This window comes from Sinohyriopsis cumingii, chromosome 8 (genome assembly GCF_028554795.1).
Source record: "Sinohyriopsis cumingii isolate HCF-2022 chromosome 8, ASM2855479v2, whole genome shotgun sequence".
Classification (NCBI taxonomy): Eukaryota; Metazoa; Mollusca; class Bivalvia; order Unionida; family Unionidae; genus Sinohyriopsis; species Sinohyriopsis cumingii.
The window spans coordinates 111,827,247-111,848,576 of NC_142968.1; the positions used below are offsets into that span (position 1 = coordinate 111,827,247).

Genomic DNA, 21,330 nt, shown 5'->3' on the forward strand with positions numbered 1-21,330 from the left:
TGGACAAAGATATGTTATTTATTCCAACGGAGAATATGGATTTTAAATACGCCTCGTAGTGTAGCGTATTAATACTATCTGAAACACAAACTGGAGAAAGTTAAAATAAAATAGGATTTCTGAAAGAAAAAGTGTCAACACAACCATGGCGAGGTGAAAAGATGGTAAACTTTAACTGTTGACTATGTGCTACTTGCTGGCTGGCTGTTTCCTTTCTGAACCATGGATGAAAATGGAAAGAGGGCTACTACTTACCTATGCAACTTGTGATACCGTCTCCAACGGTCCCTTTTTGGCACTGACACGTATATTGTCCCGTAGTTTCGTCTGGTTTGCATTGAGCAAGCAAGTGACACGCTGGTCTGGCTTCTAAAGTGACTATCTCACTCTTCCCATTTTTGTACTGACATTGCTTCAGGAACCGACAATCGTCTGTTGCAAATTTCTCTCCGAGCTAACAGAAAATGTACATGATTTAACATCTTAGACTGACCGACAAACGGATGATGTTGATGTGATTTGTATGGATACATCTTACAAATGCATACAAATTCCATTGGATACCTACTGAGGGCAGAAATTAGATGTAACATTTACGCTGACTCTCTGTTATGGAGATCGATTGGTTATTTTGTTTTACTGTTTTAGACTAGAGAGGGTTGCACGAATGCTGTTTAAGCACATATAATATGAAGTATTGCATATTAGACCAATTTTCTTTATGCCGGCACGTTATGTGCATTCCAACTTTTCTGTGGGTCTTGTTAACTTTCTGCTGTTATACCGGCGAGAAAGGGACTGACGGATAAAGTGAGATAAATATATGTATGCAAAGTATGAGATTGTGAATTTCAGGATGTCCGGATTTGATGAAAAATGAAGTTACAAGATATCAGCATCAAGAAAAATGTACATTTAGCACGGTCGAGTATTACTGGATGGAGAGTTGATACGTCGATAGATTTTATACTCACAGGTAAATACTGATTGTCAACTTTACAGCCACACTCTTCTTTTCGGACGCATCTATCGCCACTCAGGACGAAGCCTTGTTTGCACACGCATCCATCCACTGTTGGCACGTCAAACTGTTGTGCTGATACTCCATTCACATCGGAGCACGAAGGGACAGCGCCGACGTTCGTACTGTATTCCATATTTTCACCACATGCCAGTGCTTGTATTTAAAAAAAAAAAAACCGAAATAAATCGAATATATTATATACTTGTTAAATATCAGTGCACCTGTCGTTTGCATGTAATTTTAACTCCATTGATTTCTACTATTCCTTCTACTACTGTTACCAGTATTCTGCTGCTGCTTCCATTACATCTAAAGCTGGATTACTACAACTGTTAAACAAATCTAGTTCTGATTTTAAACTATAGAGTTACAAATAATTTAATTACTTATTTATCCCGATAAGGAAGAATAATATTCCTTGGTTCTACTATTAATGACAACGAATGTATTGAACAATGTTTCTGTAGTAAACATGATTTTAGGGAAAACCGGAAGTGAATATTACGGTCTTGAATGAGCTGTTCTTTTAAATTTTAAGGTGCTAACAGGCGATGTGGAGTTATAGTACCAGCACAAAATACGCTTGGAACTATTTAGTCAGATAACAAATCTCTGTTTAAATCAAATGGATTGGAAACATTCAGTACTGCTACAATGTCTTTCAACATCATCAATTGTTCATGGAACTACAGTGTTACAGATATACATACGGCATCGTTCTGGACTCCTCCATATTACTCTTCCAAGTCCCTTCTCTTGTAGTGCCTTGGCGTAGCTATCTAGAGTGTCACATGCGGTTCTTTTGGCTTCAGTCAAGTTATCCCCATAAGCGCAGACGTCAAACAAGCATGCGTCGAAATATTTGGCAGTAATTTCTGGTTCCTTTTTGATAAAGTCAGCAAAAAGTCCAGTGGTACCACTCAGCAAACCGCAGTAGTCAGTGGATTTGGCAACTGCCAGAAACTCCGGCGAGCATTTGATTTTTACGTCTTTGGTCGGACAGCTGTGAAATACAATATCCTTCCTATTGATATTTGTGATGATTTTAAGTAAGTACCTGCACCTTACAGGCACTGAGCATTACTGATTTCTGCGTAACAGAATGAAAGGTACATATACATTACATATGACGTTTTGAACCTTGTACTTATAGCGATCATTATGGTCAAGATTTATAACTCTCAATGCAAAATGCACTTTGATAATTTGGAGATTCAAACAAGCACGTTCACTGGTAATTCTAGCTATGTTATGCGAGGAAATGACCGAAGGCTAAACAAAATACATGATCCATTCAGGTCTCAATAATGTTTAATCAAGTGTATGAAATAATATATTTGTTAATATGCGATATATTTTGGATATTAAACTATCACTATTCACGATGCTTGCTGATGTATATTCACAGCCCGACATCCACATGACAACACCACTTGTAGAATCAAGTAAAACCGGTATTTTCAGTCATAATTAGTAATACGAAATATGTTGCCAATCTGGTAAAAGCAAGACCGATTTTCAGTTATACTTAGTACCCGTAAAGCAACTGCCAACCATGAGAAAACGATTTGTCTACATTAATGCAATTAAATTATACAATATTCTGTTGATATGCCTTAATATTGTAACCAAAACTTGCACAATGATTAGAATCGTTTGTGCATGTATACTAGTTTCGACAGGATTAACATTGTCAGGGTGTAAATCATTTTGGCATATAACATTAGAAGATTAGAAAATTTGAACAAGAAAATCAAACGTCCTTGGAAGAATGGAAAGATTAAAGGCGAAAATAGATAAGGCATGTAAACACTAACAATGTATAACATGCAAGTCGTTCTTGGATCACTAAGGGAAACTAACTTTGTTGTATGATATATTTTATAACGATGTTTTTCATTTTACTTTATACGCGATATTTCTTTCTTTCTTCTAAATCATACGAAAACGTACAGTGAGATGATTAGATTAATCTAATCATATTGAGCATGTTTCTGAACTTGGAGATAATATTCAACCGAGATAACTTTGTTGTATGATATATTTTATAACCATGTCTTTCATTTTACTTTATACGCGATATTTCTTTCTTTCTTCTAAATCATACGAAAACGTACAGTGAGATGATTAGATTAATCTAATCATATTGAGCATGTTTCTGAACTTGGAGATAATATTTAACTGAGATGCTGACTCACATTTCTGGAGGTGTTTCTTTATCTGGAATAGAAAAGCTATTTCCAATACGAGCGTAGCGGTCCTGCTCTTTAGACACATCCAGCTTATCCTTTGTCAGGAAGTCGTCACCTGTGTCGCCATTACAGTTTCCGCACAGACCAGTCAGGTTTCTTCCATACACATCGGGAACCGTCACAGAGACACGCTGATTGCCGTCGAAAATAACTATAACCTTACATGACGTCTGAACGACAATTTCTCCAGAGCCTCGCATGAAGATGCTGAATGATAAGTCATTAGCCTCGAAGGGAGGATACTTCCTTTCCCTGTTAACCTGTGTACGAAAGAAAATTAGTTTCTCTTTCTCTCATACATCATAATTAGCTGAATTGATAAGTTTAGCCTAGAGATGTGTATCATGTTCTTGATAGGTGAAGCCGTACTGTGTACATTGACACATTCTTAATGATCTTTTCCTTTGGAACATTAAAGGAGAGTCACTACACCCTATGTATTTTAAGCAGCAGTCTTAACTGGCAAGCTAAAAACACTGCAAGAAAGGTACCACGAAGGGAGACATTATTACTCTTGAGAATTATTCACATTTCATACTTACAAAAAGCAATCTGTCTTTCCTCAATGAGATAATGGTGTTGCCTATCTCTATATCCACTCTCTTGGTAAAAGATACTCTCGTGTTTCCTTGTCGATTTTCATTTTGCACAAGAACTCGATAGTCACACTGTGATCCGACGGACAACTCGGACAGAACGTACTTACAAATCCCTTGAAAATGGATCATGCTTCCGTCAAATGTCTTGTAGTGTGGATCCCCTGATCCTGTGCACGTGCATGCACCTGGAAATATATAAGGGTGTTTCTTAGTATAATAAGCACATTATTGTACGCAATTTACTGGTATTTTACTTCATTGCCTGATTATTCATTTGCATTCTTGTTTAGCTGAGAAATTTTAAAAAGTCGCTAATGATTTATTTTCGCCTGATGAAAGCAAATAAGCTATAGATTTGTGCTATCAAGAATTTGGAAACAAACGTTAATGATCATTTACCATTTCTGCTTTGTGCTCTTAGTTTACAGAATGAACATCCTTCCCGTTGTCATTGATATTTACCTCCACAGGAATCCACGCCGTTACCATAGTAACCAGCTTTGCAGGAGCAGTACTGGGTGTTACCTTTACTCAGACATGACGCATACTTGTGACAAACGTTGGACTGTATTCCACATACATCTGAAAACAAAATATCTCAAATTTTACAGTGGTATCAAGCATTCAATCTCCTCTACATATTGACATCAGAAAAACACAGTTTAAGTTGTAATTATGGGAATTAAATGTAACTAAGCTGTATGCTTTGTAAATATTAACTTGCAAACCCTCTAGATGATCCATGAAAAATAGGGACACTCGAGAGTATTCTATGGTACTTTATATATGCCTTGTTACGTTTTGGCATGTGGGTATATTTTCTGGATTCAAAAGTGATCGTTGATGCAATTGTGTAGGACTAACCATTTGAACAATTGTTAATTTTAAATAGTTGAAGGTACATGCAATAAAGAAAGCATTGAAATATATAAAGGTTGGTGTGTATTTTGTGGCACTCATCTTGACTGGATATGTATGCCAAGTAAGGGTTGGAGAATAAAGTAGCTTGCCACCAATTGCCCATAGAGCAATAGCTACACAAGTATTGGAAATTGCGCCAACAAAGATCATAGACTCATATTACTCTTTGCATAAGGAAACGTGCATCTTGGTGACTTAATTAGTCTTCGTATGAAGTCAGTCTTGAGACGAAAAGATTTTTAAAAAAAACCCCAACAAATTCATAAGCAGTACATGTACAGCACATTTACAGCAGATCGGAAACGGATAATGACTTCCCATGGTCTCCCATTTCTTTTTTCAATTTATTACATACCCAATAGCAGCGTTGCCTCAGTTGTTAGCGTGTCGGAGTTGCAAGCGGAAAGATTTGCGGTTAGAATCCTACCATCCGAAAAGTCCAGGTAGGCAACCGAGGTGTGTCCTTGGTTAGATCACTTTACATCAATTGCTTTGGCACTAAATGACTTACTAGTATTGATGTGCTGTGAAATACCGACTATCCAATTATCACATTTATTTAATATAGCGTGGATGATACGGATGATCAGTCAGTATTTTCATATTCTATCGCTTTAAATATTTACTTGATTTCAATGACGTTCGTTTTCTGCAATTCCTAGAAACACTGAATGGGACTTTTATCAATCTCAATTTGTTTTTGAATTCCAGTGGCACTATATGACGAAACATATTAAAATACGCAAATTCATTCATTCTTCATGCTTTATGGGGCCAGTAAATCTGGTGGAAGACGAACCCAGGTAAAGCCCGAGATGAACCAACGACGCCTTAGACCACTCAGAAACATCCGTAAAGGTGTCAACAAGGCTCATACCTTCTGGTATAGATAGAAAACAGAGGTCTCTATAATTTCTGACAATGAGTCCAGAAGCACAAGACTTCATAAATTTTGCGGAGAATTGGAAAGGTTTTGTCGGTTTATTTACTTAATTATATTTTGGAAATAGTGGAGTATCTAAAATGGAAGTTCAGTAAGCAGTAGCATGAATTTTGAGTTCTGAAAGTCTCAGCATAATCCACTGATATCAGAATGATTACTAACTTTATCGATAAGTAACAGCGCTCACCAATCAACTCTATCCTGGAGTCATCTAACATAGTGACAGACTAGGATCGACACTAAGGGCTTGAAACTATATATTGTGCGATTCACATCGATAATTACCTGGACGGCGTAATATGGGTTAATCGTTAATAGAATTAAAAAAGCTAAAACAAAAATGTAATAAAAGTTTAAAATATGTCACTTGATATTCATAAGTAACAAGTTAGTGCGAACATCTTGGTGACATGCTAGAAAATCAATTTTCACATATTGGAAAAGATTTGGGAATTTTATGATAGAAAAATGCCTCGTGTTAACAGGAAATTTGTTTTTTTTAGTCTATTATCTCTGAGGACAGACGATAAAAAGGTTCCGAAATTATGCAGACACTCATCATAGGTGTAAGCAGTTTCAACTAAAATCAAGGGAAATACAATCAGTAATAAATCAGTTATATTGATACGAGACGCGATGAATTGCGATAGTGCCGTGTACTGGACGATGTTAGTTATATATTATTGTCTAAAATGATTCCTGACCATCAATGCGAACAATTGCTTATGATTGACATAATTCAAAGAATATTTGTTTATTTTTTCTCTACAATAGTCCACTATGCAAGAAAAATTTGAATTCATTTAACAATTCGGATGCCTTTGTTGTTTAATCCTAGAATTGTCAACGAAGTCAGAAGTTGGTAACGCTACATTATTTTAAAAGTTTAAAAATAAAATTAACATTTTATCGGAGATCAATTAAGGCGCCTACATTGTCACATTGATGCACAAGTTAATATAAGCATAAATGCAAATGTTTCTCCTAATAGGATATAATTTTCGTTTACATGGTAAGACATTTTAATAATAATCCAGTATTGTTGGGGCGTGTATGGCAAGCTTCTGTTACTCAGAACCTCGTAGGAGATAACAGGACTGTATTGACATTTGTGCAACGGACTTCCTTGAACACTGCTCATATGTTATAACCCCGTTCGCTCGTAAAGCCAGTTTGATACAGCTATTAAGAACACATTCTATTGTACTTCATGGCTATGATAAAGACACCCACCTATAATATATTGTTTGATTTGTTAAGTTTGTCACGTCCGAGTATAGTAATGATAAATTCAGTGACGTGGAGGTCTTGGAAAACGACTAGATATTCTTCTGCACATGTAAACATGGTCTGGATTTAGTTGATTAACTTTCTGATATTCTGAGTAGGTGTCTTGGGTATCTGTTTGGTAGGAAAGGTACACATTTGGACAGCAATTCCCCAATAGTGGCACTAGAACAACGCTCGGCACTTTGATATGTTAACCGTTTACTTAATTATTGGGGGAGTGTGGTGGATTTTCCTCTTTAGCGAAATGATTTTCCTTAGGTATTATACAAAGGGCAAACGGATAACTTCATGCTTTGCTTTCAAGTTACGTCTTCTTTGCGAGCAAACGCAGTTTTTCAATATGATTCTCGACAGATGCATGATGCTCACATTTATGTAGATAAATTCGGTCGCAAGGGAAAGAAAATTATGCCTGGTTTAATTTGCGGGGGGCATGAGGTTTCCCTCATGAATGGGTTTTAGGATGTGCAACGTAGCTAAATTTGGCATGAACACTGGTCAACTGTCATAAGGTGATATTTCACAATTTATTATATTTGGAGACTATTGGACAATGCAGTTTACATAAACATGGACTGGTTACAAGTGATTGATACAAGGGACCGTGTTTACTGGAAATGCAGCATCTCAATATTCAAGGTGTTGGACATTTCGTGAAAGGAAGATTCTGTAGTTGATGTTCGATCTCGGATATGCTTGTACTAATGCATGAATGTACCTGTTTGTGTGTGTTAAACGCATTGATATTACCAAACTGAAATGGTATTAGGTTATGAGAAGAACAGCATACCAATTTAGAAATTGGGACTTAACATGCAGAAAGTACTTCTGAAATCGAGCATTTCACCTAAGATTTGTGCCAAGAGAAAAGGATATGTATAATGTACTATTTGAAACTGATTCGATTAGGAAGCAATTTGCCAGAAAAATCAAATGTCAATACAATGAGAAACATACCGTTAAAATAACTCACAACAAAACAATGAAACAAATACAAAAATCTATTACTAATCCACCTGCAAAATATATACACAGTAAGGAGCCTATGGTAGGGGTTGTATCAAAATTATAGAAGAATCATATTGCTTTCTTTACAAAACTCATCCAGGAACAATTCAATGCCGTTTAGGAAGTATACAAAATGAATATGCTTGTTTAGTTTTAAAAGGAAGACAACGAAGCTCTTTTCTTTGGAATATATATTTCAACATAAATAACTTACTCTCGCATGTAAATCCGTCTCCCTTGTAGTTCTTATCACACTGACACTGATAATTCCCCTCGTCGTTAAGACGGCACGACGCCTTGGTGCCACATGGAGGAGAATCCTCCAGTCTTTCCATGTACGAAGATCCATCTTTGTGCACACAGATATACCTCTTCCTGCAGTCACTGGAAGTCACCATTGTATTCAGCTATAGATGGAAAAACATGAGACATGTTCTGTGAAGTACAATTCAGATCAACTATTAACACATGATGGAGTTATTATACGTTTTATTTCAGTTGTAAATATCCAGATGAAACCTTTGAAATGAAAAGAAATAAATCTGTAACCACTTTTATATGACAAACAATTATAGAGATTCTGTGGATTTGTTTGAATTGAAATGCATAACAGTGGTAGATAAGTCTATTTGGTTATAATCTGAATACCAATATATGCAGCTAATATTCAAGAGGAAAGGTCAGATGACTCTTTCAAATCCACCAAAGTCATTAACACACGTTACTTCTATAACTTTGTTGCTTAATTTCCTGTTGGTACTAACAATGAGTAGAATGACATACTGGTATATTAGTCTTACCTAATTCGGATAAAGAGAAATATTGAAACTTGTTCATCTCATCCTTATATACCGTTGTGACAGAAATTGTACAAGGTACATCCTATTATCAATCTACTATATGATAGTTTCTGACAGACATTACAAAATGAGTGAAAAACGTTGCACATTATAAACTTAAGTATTAGTATTTTTATTGGATGATTCAAAATCATTTCATAGGCACAATAACCTTTTTCTTTTGTTTAATCATTGAAAGTTACCTACTGGATAATATTTGCCCTGTACAGCACAGCCACATTGTTCCCTGGGAACGCAGGCCGCCCCACTTCGGAAAAAGCCTGGTTTACATTCGCATCCCTCCGACAAACCTGCGTGGCAGAGAGTGCGTCGCATTGGGTCCTGACACGTGGTAGGACATTGCATGATGGCCGGGTTGTATACCATATTTTCGCCACACTCCTTCACTAGAAGGGGAAACAGTTTTTGCATAAGATACTATTTTGAAGAGATTTTTGTAAAGGAAATAAATCTGCTGTTTAACACTTCACATACAAATCACTACAAAATTGAGTTCTGATGATAAAACACGAAATGTCACCCAAATGCTTCTATTGCACGTCTCAAAAGAGATATGAAAGACACTCATACACATATTATATACAAATCTCGCACATATTATATCATGAAACAAATCTTAATTTGTTCCAAGTTATCATATAGCTTGGTCAAAGTCTAAACAAATGTTTTCATAAACAATAATTAAGGATGACTTAAGAAAGTGGGTGAAAATAGTTGTGTGGTCAGCTGTTGAAATAAGCCATATGTCACATCGTTCCATACGTAACAGAGTTTAAGATTTGTTTGCGAAACGCAATTGCATGAACACAGACTTCAAATTATGAAATGTATATTGATTGTAATTGCTGAGTGAGGACGTGAAAAAAGTAAATGAAATAGAATCATACGTGGACAGAAGTCATCTTTCCTCCATGCGATGATGCCAATATCGGATTTCTGTTGGCACCAATAGGCAAGCATAGCCAGCGCAGTGCAGGCCGCCTCCTGTGCATTCTTTGGATCAGCCGAATTAGCGCACACATCATAAGTACAGTCATAAATGATACCATCACCCTTGGCTATTTCTGGATATTTGGCAAGACATGGGCCGAAAGGTCCCTTAGGGTCTAATATCAGACCACAGTACTCTTTGGACCTCTTCTTACTATCCCATTCTTGAGGACAAGTAGGATCAACGCTTTCTGTTTGACAGCTGAAAATAGTAAGAAGTGTACTATGATAATTGTGCAGAAATACTGACATTTGAATGAGATGGATTGTCTACTTCCCATGTAAATATTCTAATGCACGCAGACGATATATTCAGGTGGATATCGATATATTTTAACAAATGTCAATGCAGATTTCTGGAACGAATGAAATGCTACAGTTCACACGCACATAGTTTGTAAAGGAGTATTAGTATTTCCATCATTATTTGCATTCATACAGCTTTTCAACGCTTTAAGGTGCCTCGATCCCGCATGTATCAACGGGCCCCATGTAATGTCGCGCAACGTTATCTCACACCGTTTAAGAAAAGGAGAGACTTTTAATACTTGGATATGTTGGGGGTAGTCTGTAGATGAAAACAACGTTACATTAAATCAGCTATCACTTAGGGAGCAGAGCCGTAAGGAAGAAGGTCTCTTCAGCATACGTTTGACGGGTGGGAGGTTGCGGATAAGTAGAAACGGCGGTTTGGTACAGAATTTACAATGCTTATTATTTTACCTTCATTTCAACCCACCTTTTGGATCCTTGTTCTGTTTCGTCAGGAACAACGTAACTGTCTCCAATCAGACTGTATTTGTTCGCTTCCCCAGACACAAGTTGGCCAGTTTTGGTTCTGAAGTCATTTTGTATGCCGTCACAGTTTCCACAGATTCCCGTCACATTGTTCCCGAACTGGCTGGGAACGAGTACACGTGCAGTGTTGACGCCGTCGAACATGACAACAACCCCGCAATCTGTCTCAACCACCATGCTGCCTTTTTCGTATATTCTGTAGCCGACACCTTCAATAGGGGCATACGCTATTTCTCCATTGATCTGTTAAGAGAAATGCATACGAATATTTCTTACGCTATATTTGCATGCTGATAGTAAGGAAACCATCGCGCCGAACAGTGAATCTTTTTCTTCCCCTGATTTCTAGGTATTTTTGTAAAATCTTTCCCAAAGTAATATCATGATATGCTTACCGATGGAGTGTATGTCTTTGTTTGTTGATCTTTGCAAATTTACTTCATCCATGTAACTTTATTTTTAAAATCGACCTCGGCTAACTTCACATTATATTACATTGTATTAGATTTCAGAATCACACAGATTATAATAATATTTTGACGATTGAAGTATCTGAAGGGACGATATTACTACAACATTATACAATCTGGTTTGATGATTTATAGAAAACTTTGAAATAGTTCAGTTTAATCATTTGTTTTTGCATGTTTAATCGATTTACGCTCTTTGGAATCTTCCAAATTCTCTATTGCTTTGTCATTACCGGTATGCTATTTCGTTGCTTGGAATAATAAGAAAAATCTCTTACACATTTTAAAAAGCCTTCCCCGTCTTAATTTTGACAGAACTAACAGTAAGAATCAGACTTTAATACTTACCAACAGAGTTTTCTTCTGACCTATCTGTATTTTAGTCGAGGGTAGCTTAACCTCTAAAAGCTTAGTGGTGGAAACTTTATTTCCAGGGACAGGTTGATTCTTGACCTCAACATTTATAGAACAATATGGGATGCTTGCTAATGTGTACTTGCATAGACCTTGGAAATGGATCTTCTGTCCGTCAAACGTCGTGTAATGAGGGTCGCCGGATGCCACACACTCGCAGGATTCTAAGGCATTCAGAAAGGGTAATATGAATGACGTACTTTACAACGTGCGCAATTGAAGCATGGATTGAAAAGTAACCATAAATAGTACTGTCAATAAGAACAAATATTATGTCATTTTTCAGTGTACTAATTCACGTGACGGCGACGATAGTGCAAAATACTTGAAAGAATAAATGGTCTTAAATGTCACGAATGAAATATGCTGAAAACTAGAGCAAGCTGAACGTTAATGCTTCGGCTATTTTTCCATTTTTCAATGACGTTGGTGAAATGGTGCGCCTTTGCACACCTTCTTTTTGAAACATGTTTGAGAAAATAAAGGTATTTAAAACAACTTAATTAATCTTAATGCTGTAATGTACTGTCTGTTTATTACTGAAAAGCCTGGATATGTTGTTGCATAGTTTAATTACTTTCTCAAACAATAATGATAACTACAGAGACATAAGAAAGAATATTTACTTGTACATTTCTCAATGCCGTCGCCATAGTAACCTTCTTTACAACGGCATTGGTCGAGTTGATTTCCTGTCCCCTTGCTGCAGATAGCATTAGTGTGACATGGCTTGTTGGCATAACCACAGGCCGCTGTAACGATGTAAGGAAAATGATTGTGGTCATTGCGATATCTGTAATATTTGCATTAATAATGATAATCAAGACGGAATAAAACAGCTAGAAGGGGAAGGACGAACAAGAACAGAAGGAGGAGGAGTATTAGGCACAAATTAGGCGAAGAGGAAGTTGGGATTAAAACGGGAAAATGCAAGTGCCACGAAGGCGATGCTTGCAGCATGGGACTGATTGTAACTACAACAGACTTGGACAAAGATATGTTATTTATTCCAACGGAGAATATGGATTTTAAATACGCCTCGTAGTGTAGCGTATTAATACTATCTGAAACACAAACTGGAGAAAGTTAAAATAAAATAGGATTTCTGAAAGAAAAAGTGTCAACACAACCATGGCGAGGTGAAAAGATGGTAAACTTTAACTGTTGACTATGTGCTACTTGCTGGCTGGCTGTTTCCTTTCTGAACCATGGATGAAAATGGAAAGAGGGCTACTACTTACCTATGCAACTTGTGATACCGTCTCCAACGGTCCCTTTTTGGCACTGACACGTATATTGTCCCGTAGTTTCGTCTGGTTTGCATTGAGCAAGCAAGTGACACGCTGGTCTGGCTTCTAAAGTGACTATCTCACTCTTCCCATTTTTGTACTGACATTGCTTCAGGAACCGACAATCGTCTGTTGCAAATTTCTCTCCGAGCTAACAGAAAATGTACATGATTTAACATCTTAGACTGACCGACAAACGGATGATGTTGATGTGATTTGTATGGATACATCTTACAAATGCATACAAATTCCATTGGATACCTACTGAGGGCAGAAATTAGATGTAACATTTACGCTGACTCTCTGTTATGGAGATCGATTGGTTATTTTGTTTTACTGTTTTAGACTAGAGAGGGTTGCACGAATGCTGTTTAAGCACATATAATATGAAGTATTGCATATTAGACCAATTTTCTTTATGCCGGCACGTTATGTGCATTCCAACTTTTCTGTGGGTCTTGTTAACTTTCTGCTGTTATACCGGCGAGAAAGGGACTGACGGATAAAGTGAGATAAATATATGTATGCAAAGTATGAGATTGTGAATTTCAGGATGTCCGGATTTGATGAAAAATGAAGTTACAAGATATCAGCATCAAGAAAAATGTACATTTAGCACGGTCGAGTATTACTGGATGGAGAGTTGATACGTCGATAGATTTTATACTCACAGGTAAATACTGATTGTCAACTTTACAGCCACACTCTTCTTTTCGGACGCATCTATCGCCACTCAGGACGAAGCCTTGTTTGCACACGCATCCATCCACTGTTGGCACGTCAAACTGTTGTGCTGATACTCCATTCACATCGGAGCACGAAGGGACAGCGCCGACGTTCGTACTGTATTCCATATTTTCACCACATGCCAGTGCTTGTATTTAAAAAAAAAAAAACCGAAATAAATCGAATATATTATATACTTGTTAAATATCAGTGCACCTGTCGTTTGCATGTAATTTTAACTCCATTGATTTCTACTATTCCTTCTACTACTGTTACCAGTATTCTGCTGCTGCTTCCATTACATCTAAAGCTGGATTACTACAACTGTTAAACAAATCTAGTTCTGATTTTAAACTATAGAGTTACAAATAATTTAATTACTTATTTATCCCGATAAGGAAGAATAATATTCCTTGGTTCTACTATTAATGACAACGAATGTATTGAACAATGTTTCTGTAGTAAACATGATTTTAGGGAAAACCGGAAGTGAATATTACGGTCTTGAATGAGCTGTTCTTTTAAATTTTAAGGTGCTAACAGGCGATGTGGAGTTATAGTACCAGCACAAAATACGCTTGGAACTATTTAGTCAGATAACAAATCTCTGTTTAAATCAAATGGATTGGAAACATTCAGTACTGCTACAATGTCTTTCAACATCATCAATTGTTCATGGAACTACAGTGTTACAGATATACATACGGCATCGTTCTGGACTCCTCCATATTACTCTTCCAAGTCCCTTCTCTTGTAGTGCCTTGGCGTAGCTATCTAGAGTGTCACATGCGGTTCTTTTGGCTTCAGTCAAGTTATCCCCATAAGCGCAGACGTCAAACAAGCATGCGTCGAAATATTTGGCAGTAATTTCTGGTTCCTTTTTGATAAAGTCAGCAAAAAGTCCAGTGGTACCACTCAGCAAACCGCAGTAGTCAGTGGATTTGGCAACTGCCAGAAACTCCGGCGAGCATTTGATTTTTACGTCTTTGGTCGGACAGCTGTGAAATACAATATCCTTCCTATTGATATTTGTGATGATTTTAAGTAAGTACCTGCACCTTACAGGCACTGAGCATTACTGATTTCTGCGTAACAGAATGAAAGGTACATATACATTACATATGACGTTTTGAACCTTGTACTTATAGCGATCATTATGGTCAAGATTTATAACTCTCAATGCAAAATGCACTTTGATAATTTGGAGATTCAAACAAGCACGTTCACTGGTAATTCTAGCTATGTTATGCGAGGAAATGACCGAAGGCTAAACAAAATACATGATCCATTCAGGTCTCAATAATGTTTAATCAAGTGTATGAAATAATATATTTGTTAATATGCGATATATTTTGGATATTAAACTATCACTATTCACGATGCTTGCTGATGTATATTCACAGCCCGACATCCACATGACAACACCACTTGTAGAATCAAGTAAAACCGGTATTTTCAGTCATAATTAGTAATACGAAATATGTTGCCAATCTGGTAAAAGCAAGACCGATTTTCAGTTATACTTAGTACCCGTAAAGCAACTGCCAACCATGAGAAAACGATTTGTCTACATTAATGCAATTAAATTATACAATATTCTGTTGATATGCCTTAATATTGTAACCAAAACTTGCACAATGATTAGAATCGTTTGTGCATGTATACTAGTTTCGACAGGATTAACATTGTCAGGGTGTAAATCATTTTGGCATATAACATTAGAAGATTAGAAAATTTGAACAAGAAAATCAAACGTCCTTGGAAGAATGGAAAGATTAAAGGCGAAAATAGATAAGGCATGTAAACACTAACAATGTATAACATGCAAGTCGTTCTTGGATCACTAAGGGAAACTAACTTTGTTGTATGATATATTTTATAACGATGTTTTTCATTTTACTTTATACGCGATATTTCTTTCTTTCTTCTAAATCATACGAAAACGTACAGTGAGATGATTAGATTAATCTAATCATATTGAGCATGTTTCTGAACTTGGAGATAATATTCAACCGAGATAACTTTGTTGTATGATATATTTTATAACCATGTCTTTCATTTTACTTTATACGCGATATTTCTTTCTTTCTTCTAAATCATACGAAAACGTACAGTGAGATGATTAGATTAATCTAATCATATTGAGCATGTTTCTGAACTTGGAGATAATATTTAACTGAGATGCTGACTCACATTTCTGGAGGTGTTTCTTTATCTGGAATAGAAAAGCTATTTCCAATACGAGCGTAGCGGTCCTGCTCTTTAGACACATCCAGCTTATCCTTTGTCAGGAAGTCGTCACCTGTGTCGCCATTACAGTTTCCGCACAGACCAGTCAGGTTTCTTCCATACACATCGGGAACCGTCACAGAGACACGCTGATTGCCGTCGAAAATAACTATAACCTTACATGACGTCTGAACGACAATTTCTCCAGAGCCTCGCATGAAGATGCTGAATGATAAGTCATTAGCCTCGAAGGGAGGATACTTCCTTTCCCTGTTAACCTGTGTACGAAAGAAAATTAGTTTCTCTTTCTCTCATACATCATAATTAGCTGAATTGATAAGTTTAGCCTAGAGATGTGTATCATGTTCTTGATAGGTGAAGCCGTACTGTGTACATTGACACATTCTTAATGATCTTTTCCTTTGGAACATTAAAGGAGAGTCACTACACCCTATGTATTTTAAGCAGCAGTCTTAACTGGCAAGCTAAAAACACTGCAAGAAAGGTACCACGAAGGGAGACATTATTACTCTTGAGAATTATTCACATTTCATACTTACAAAAAGCAATCTGTCTTTCCTCAATGAGATAATGGTGTTGCCTATCTCTATATCCACTCTCTTGGTAAAAGATACTCTCGTGTTTCCTTGTCGATTTTCATTTTGCACAAGAACTCGATAGTCACACTGTGATCCGACGGACAACTCGGACAGAACGTACTTACAAATCCCTTGAAAATGGATCATGCTTCCGTCAAATGTCTTGTAGTGTGGATCCCCTGATCCTGTGCACGTGCATGCACCTGGAAATATATAAGGGTGTTTCTTAGTATAATAAGCACATTATTGTACGCAATTTACTGGTATTTTACTTCATTGCCTGATTATTCATTTGCATTCTTGTTTAGCTGAGAAATTTTAAAAAGTCGCTAATGATTTATTTTCGCCTGATGAAAGCAAATAAGCTATAGATTTGTGCTATCAAGAATTTGGAAACAAACGTTAATGATCATTTACCATTTCTGCTTTGTGCTCTTAGTTTACAGAATGAACATCCTTCCCGTTGTCATTGATATTTACCTCCACAGGAATCCACGCCGTTACCATAGTAACCAGCTTTGCAGGAGCAGTACTGGGTGTTACCTTTACTCAGACATGACGCATACTTGTGACAAACGTTGGACTGTATTCCACATACATCTGAAAACAAAATATCTCAAATTTTACAGTGGTATCAAGCATTCAATCTCCTCTACATATTGACATCAGAAAAACACAGTTTAAGTTGTAATTATGGGAATTAAATGTAACTAAGCTGTATGCTTTGTAAATATTAACTTGCAAACCCTCTAGATGATCCATGAAAAATAGGGACACTCGAGAGTATTCTATGGTACTTTATATATGCCTTGTTACGTTTTGGCATGTGGGTATATTTTCTGGATTCAAAAGTGATCGTTGATGCAATTGTGTAGGACTAACCATTTGAACAATTGTTAATTTTAAATAGTTGAAGGTACATGCAATAAAGAAAGCATTGAAATATATAAAGGTTGGTGTGTATTTTGTGGCACTCATCTTGACTGGATATGTATGCCAAGTAAGGGTTGGAGAATAAAGTAGCTTGCCACCAATTGCCCATAGAGCAATAGCTACACAAGTATTGGAAATTGCGCCAACAAAGATCATAGACTCATATTACTCTTTGCATAAGGAAACGTGCATCTTGGTGACTTAATTAGTCTTCGTATGAAGTCAGTCTTGAGACGAAAAGATTTTTAAAAAAAACCCCAACAAATTCATAAGCAGTACATGTACAGCACATTTACAGCAGATCGGAAACGGATAATGACTTCCCATGGTCTCCCATTTCTTTTTTCAATTTATTACATACCCAATAGCAGTGTTGCCTCAGTTGTTAGCGTGTCGGAGTTGCAAGCGGAAAGATTTGCGGTTAGAATCCTACCATCCGAAAAGTCCAGGTAGGCAACCGAGGTGTGTCCTTGGTTAGATCACTTTACATCAATTGCTTTGGCACTAAATGACTTACTAGTATTGATGTGCTGTGAAATACCGACTATCCAATTATCACATTTATTTAATATAGCGTGGATGATACGGATGATCAGTCAGTATTTTCATATTCTATCGCTTTAAATATTTACTTGATTTCAATGACGTTCGTTTTCTGCAATTCCTAGAAACACTGAATGGGACTTTTATCAATCTCAATTTGTTTTTGAATTCCAGTGGCACTATATGACGAAACATATTAAAATACGCAAATTCATTCATTCTTCATGCTTTATGGGGCCAGTAAATCTGGTGGAAGACGAACCCAGGTAAAGCCCGAGATGAACCAACGACGCCTTAGACCACTCAGAAACATCCGTAAAGGTGTCAACAAGGCTCATACCTTCTGGTATAGATAGAAAACAGAGGTCTCTATAATTTCTGACAATGAGTCCAGAAGCACAAGACTTCATAAATTTTGCGGAGAATTGGAAAGGTTTTGTCGGTTTATTTACTTAATTATATTTTGGAAATAGTGGAGTATCTAAAATGGAAGTTCAGTAAGCAGTAGCATGAATTTTGAGTTCTGAAAGTCTCAGCATAATCCACTGATATCAGAATGATTACTAACTTTATCGATAAGTAACAGCGCTCACCAATCAACTCTATCCTGGAGTCATCTAACATAGTGACAGACTAGGATCGACACTAAGGGCTTGAAACTATATATTGTGCGATTCACATCGATAATTACCTGGACGGCGTAATATGGGTTAATCGTTAATAGAATTAAAAAAGCTAAAACAAAAATGTAATAAAAGTTTAAAATATGTCACTTGATATTCATAAGTAACAAGTTAGTGCGAACATCTTGGTGACATGCTAGAAAATCAATTTTCACATATTGGAAAAGATTTGGGAATTTTATGATAGAAAAATGCCTCGTGTTAACAGGAAATTTGTTTTTTTTAGTCTATTATCTCTGAGGACAGACGATAAAAAGGTTCCGAAATTATGCAGACACTCATCATAGGTGTAAGCAGTTTCAACTAAAATCAAGGGAAATACAATCAGTAATAAATCAGTTATATTGATACGAGACGCGATGAATTGCGATAGTGCCGTGTACTGGACGATGTTAGTTATATATTATTGTCTAAAATGATTCCTGACCATCAATGCGAACAATTGCTTATGATTGACATAATTCAAAGAATATTTGTTTATTTTTTCTCTACAATAGTCCACTATGCAAGAAAAATTTGAATTCATTTAACAATTCGGATGCCTTTGTTGTTTAATCCTAGAATTGTCAACGAAGTCAGAAGTTGGTAACGCTACATTATTTTAAAAGTTTAAAAATACAATTAACATTTTATCGGAGATCAATTAAGGCGCCTACATTGTCACATTGATGCACAAGTTAATATAAGCATAAATGCAAATGTTTCTCCTAATAGGATATAATTTTCGTTTACATGGTAAGACATTTTAATAATAATCCAGTATTGTTGGGGCGTGTATGGCAAGCTTCTGTTACTCAGAACCTCGTAGGAGATAACAGGACTGTATTGACATTTGTGCAACGGACTTCCTTGAACACTGCTCATATGTTATAACCCCGTTCGCTCCTAAAGCCAGTTTGATACAGCTATTAAGAACACATTCTATTGTACTTCATGGCTATGATAAAGACACCCACCTATAATATATTGTTTGATTTGTTAAGTTTGTCACGTCCGAGTATAGTAATGATAAATTCAGTGACGTGGAGGTCTTGGAAAACGACTAGATATTCTTCTGCACATGTAAACATGGTCTGGATTTAGTTGATTAACTTTCTGATATTCTGAGTAGGTGTCTTGGGTATCTGTTTGGTAGGAAAGGTACACATTTGGACAGCAATTCCCCAATAGTGGCACTAGAACAACGCTCGGCACTTTGATATGTTAACCGTTTACTTAATTATTGGGGGAGTGTGGTGGATTTTCCTCTTTAGCGAAATGATTTTCCTTAGGTATTATACAAAGGGCAAACGGATAACTTCATGCTTTGCTTTCAAGTTACGTCTTCTTTGCGAGCAAACGCAGTTTTTCAATATGATTCTCGACAGATGCATGATGCTCACATTTATGTAGATAAATTCGGTCGCAAGGGAAAGAAAATTATGCCTGGTTTAATTTGCGGGGGGCATGAGGTTTCCCTCATGAATGGGTTTTAGGATGTGCAACGTAGCTAAATTTGGCATGAACACTGGTCAACTGTCATAAGGTGATATTTCACAATTTATTATATTTGGAGACTATTGGACAATGCAGTTTACATAAACATGGACTGGTTACAAGTGATTGATACAAGGGACCGTGTTTACTGGAAATGCAGCATCTCAATATTCAAGGTGTTGGACATTTCGTGAAAGGAAGATTCTGTAGTTGATGTTCGATCTCGGATATGCTTGTACTAATGCATGAATGTACCTGTTTGTGTGTGTTAAACGCATTGATATTACCAAACTGAAATGGTATTAGGTTATGAGAAGAACAGCATACCAATTTAGAAATTGGGACTTAACATGCAGAAAGTACTTCTGAAATCGAGCATTTCACCTAAGATTTGTGCCAAGAGAAAAGGATATGTATAATGTACTATTTGAAACTGATTCGATTAGGAAGCAATTTGCCAGAAAAATCAAATGTCAATACAATGAGAAACATACCGTTAAAATAACTCACAACAAAACAATGAAACAAATACAAAAATCTATTACTAATCCACCTGCAAAATATATACACAGTAAGGAGCCTATGGTAGGGGTTGTATCAAAATTATAGAAGAATCATATTGCTTTCTTTACAAAACTCATCCAGGAACAATTCAATGCCGTTTAGGAAGTATACAAAATGAATATGCTTGTTTAGTTTTAAAAGGAAGACAACGAAGCTCTTTTCTTTGGAATAAATATTTCAACATAAATAACTTACTCTCGCATGTAAATCCGTCTCCCTTGTAGTTCTTATCACACTGACACTGATAATTCCCCTCGTCGTTAAGACGGCACGACGCCTTGGTGCCACATGGAGGAGAATCCTCCAGTCTTTCCATGTACGAAGATCCATCTTTGTGCACACAGATATACCTCTTCCTGCAGTCACTGGAAGTCACCATTGTATTCAGCTATAGATGGAAAAACATGAGACATGTTCTGTGAAGTACAATTCAGATCAACTATTAACACATGATGGAGTTATTATACGTTTTATTTCAGTTGTAAATATCCAGATGAAACCTTTGAAATGAAAAGAAATAAATCTGTAACCACTTTTATATGACAAACAATTATAGAGAATCTGTGGATTTGTTTGAATTGAAATGCATAACAGTGGTAGATAAGTCTATTTGGTTATAATCTGAATACCAATATATGCAGCTAATATTCAAGAGGAAAGGTCAGATGACTCTTTCAAATCCACCAAAGTCATTAACACACGTTACTTCTATAACTTTG

General features: G+C 36.5%; 1 protein-coding gene across 1 annotated transcript in view; it reads right to left on the reverse strand.

The window, feature by feature from the left end:
- LOC149794379 (IgGFc-binding protein-like) overlaps window positions 1–21,330 on the reverse strand; it is a 79,150-nt gene that overhangs the window by 24,733 nt on the left and 33,087 nt on the right. The window contains exons 28-46 of the mRNA XM_089968564.1: window positions 20,807–20,999; window positions 16,893–17,012; window positions 16,374–16,615; window positions 15,778–16,091; window positions 14,290–14,582; window positions 13,530–13,732; window positions 12,811–13,009; window positions 12,196–12,321; window positions 11,504–11,733; window positions 10,627–10,928; window positions 9,785–10,089; window positions 9,084–9,283; window positions 8,252–8,444; window positions 4,338–4,457; window positions 3,819–4,060; window positions 3,223–3,536; window positions 1,735–2,027; window positions 975–1,177; window positions 256–454 (exon numbers count right to left, since the gene is read on the reverse strand). Coding sequence (XP_089824690.1) covers window positions 256–454; window positions 975–1,177; window positions 1,735–2,027; window positions 3,223–3,536; window positions 3,819–4,060; window positions 4,338–4,457; window positions 8,252–8,444; window positions 9,084–9,283; window positions 9,785–10,089; window positions 10,627–10,928; window positions 11,504–11,733; window positions 12,196–12,321; window positions 12,811–13,009; window positions 13,530–13,732; window positions 14,290–14,582; window positions 15,778–16,091; window positions 16,374–16,615; window positions 16,893–17,012; window positions 20,807–20,999 — 4,291 coding nt within the window. The remainder of the gene's footprint in view (window positions 1–255; window positions 455–974; window positions 1,178–1,734; window positions 2,028–3,222; window positions 3,537–3,818; window positions 4,061–4,337; window positions 4,458–8,251; window positions 8,445–9,083; window positions 9,284–9,784; window positions 10,090–10,626; window positions 10,929–11,503; window positions 11,734–12,195; window positions 12,322–12,810; window positions 13,010–13,529; window positions 13,733–14,289; window positions 14,583–15,777; window positions 16,092–16,373; window positions 16,616–16,892; window positions 17,013–20,806; window positions 21,000–21,330) is intronic.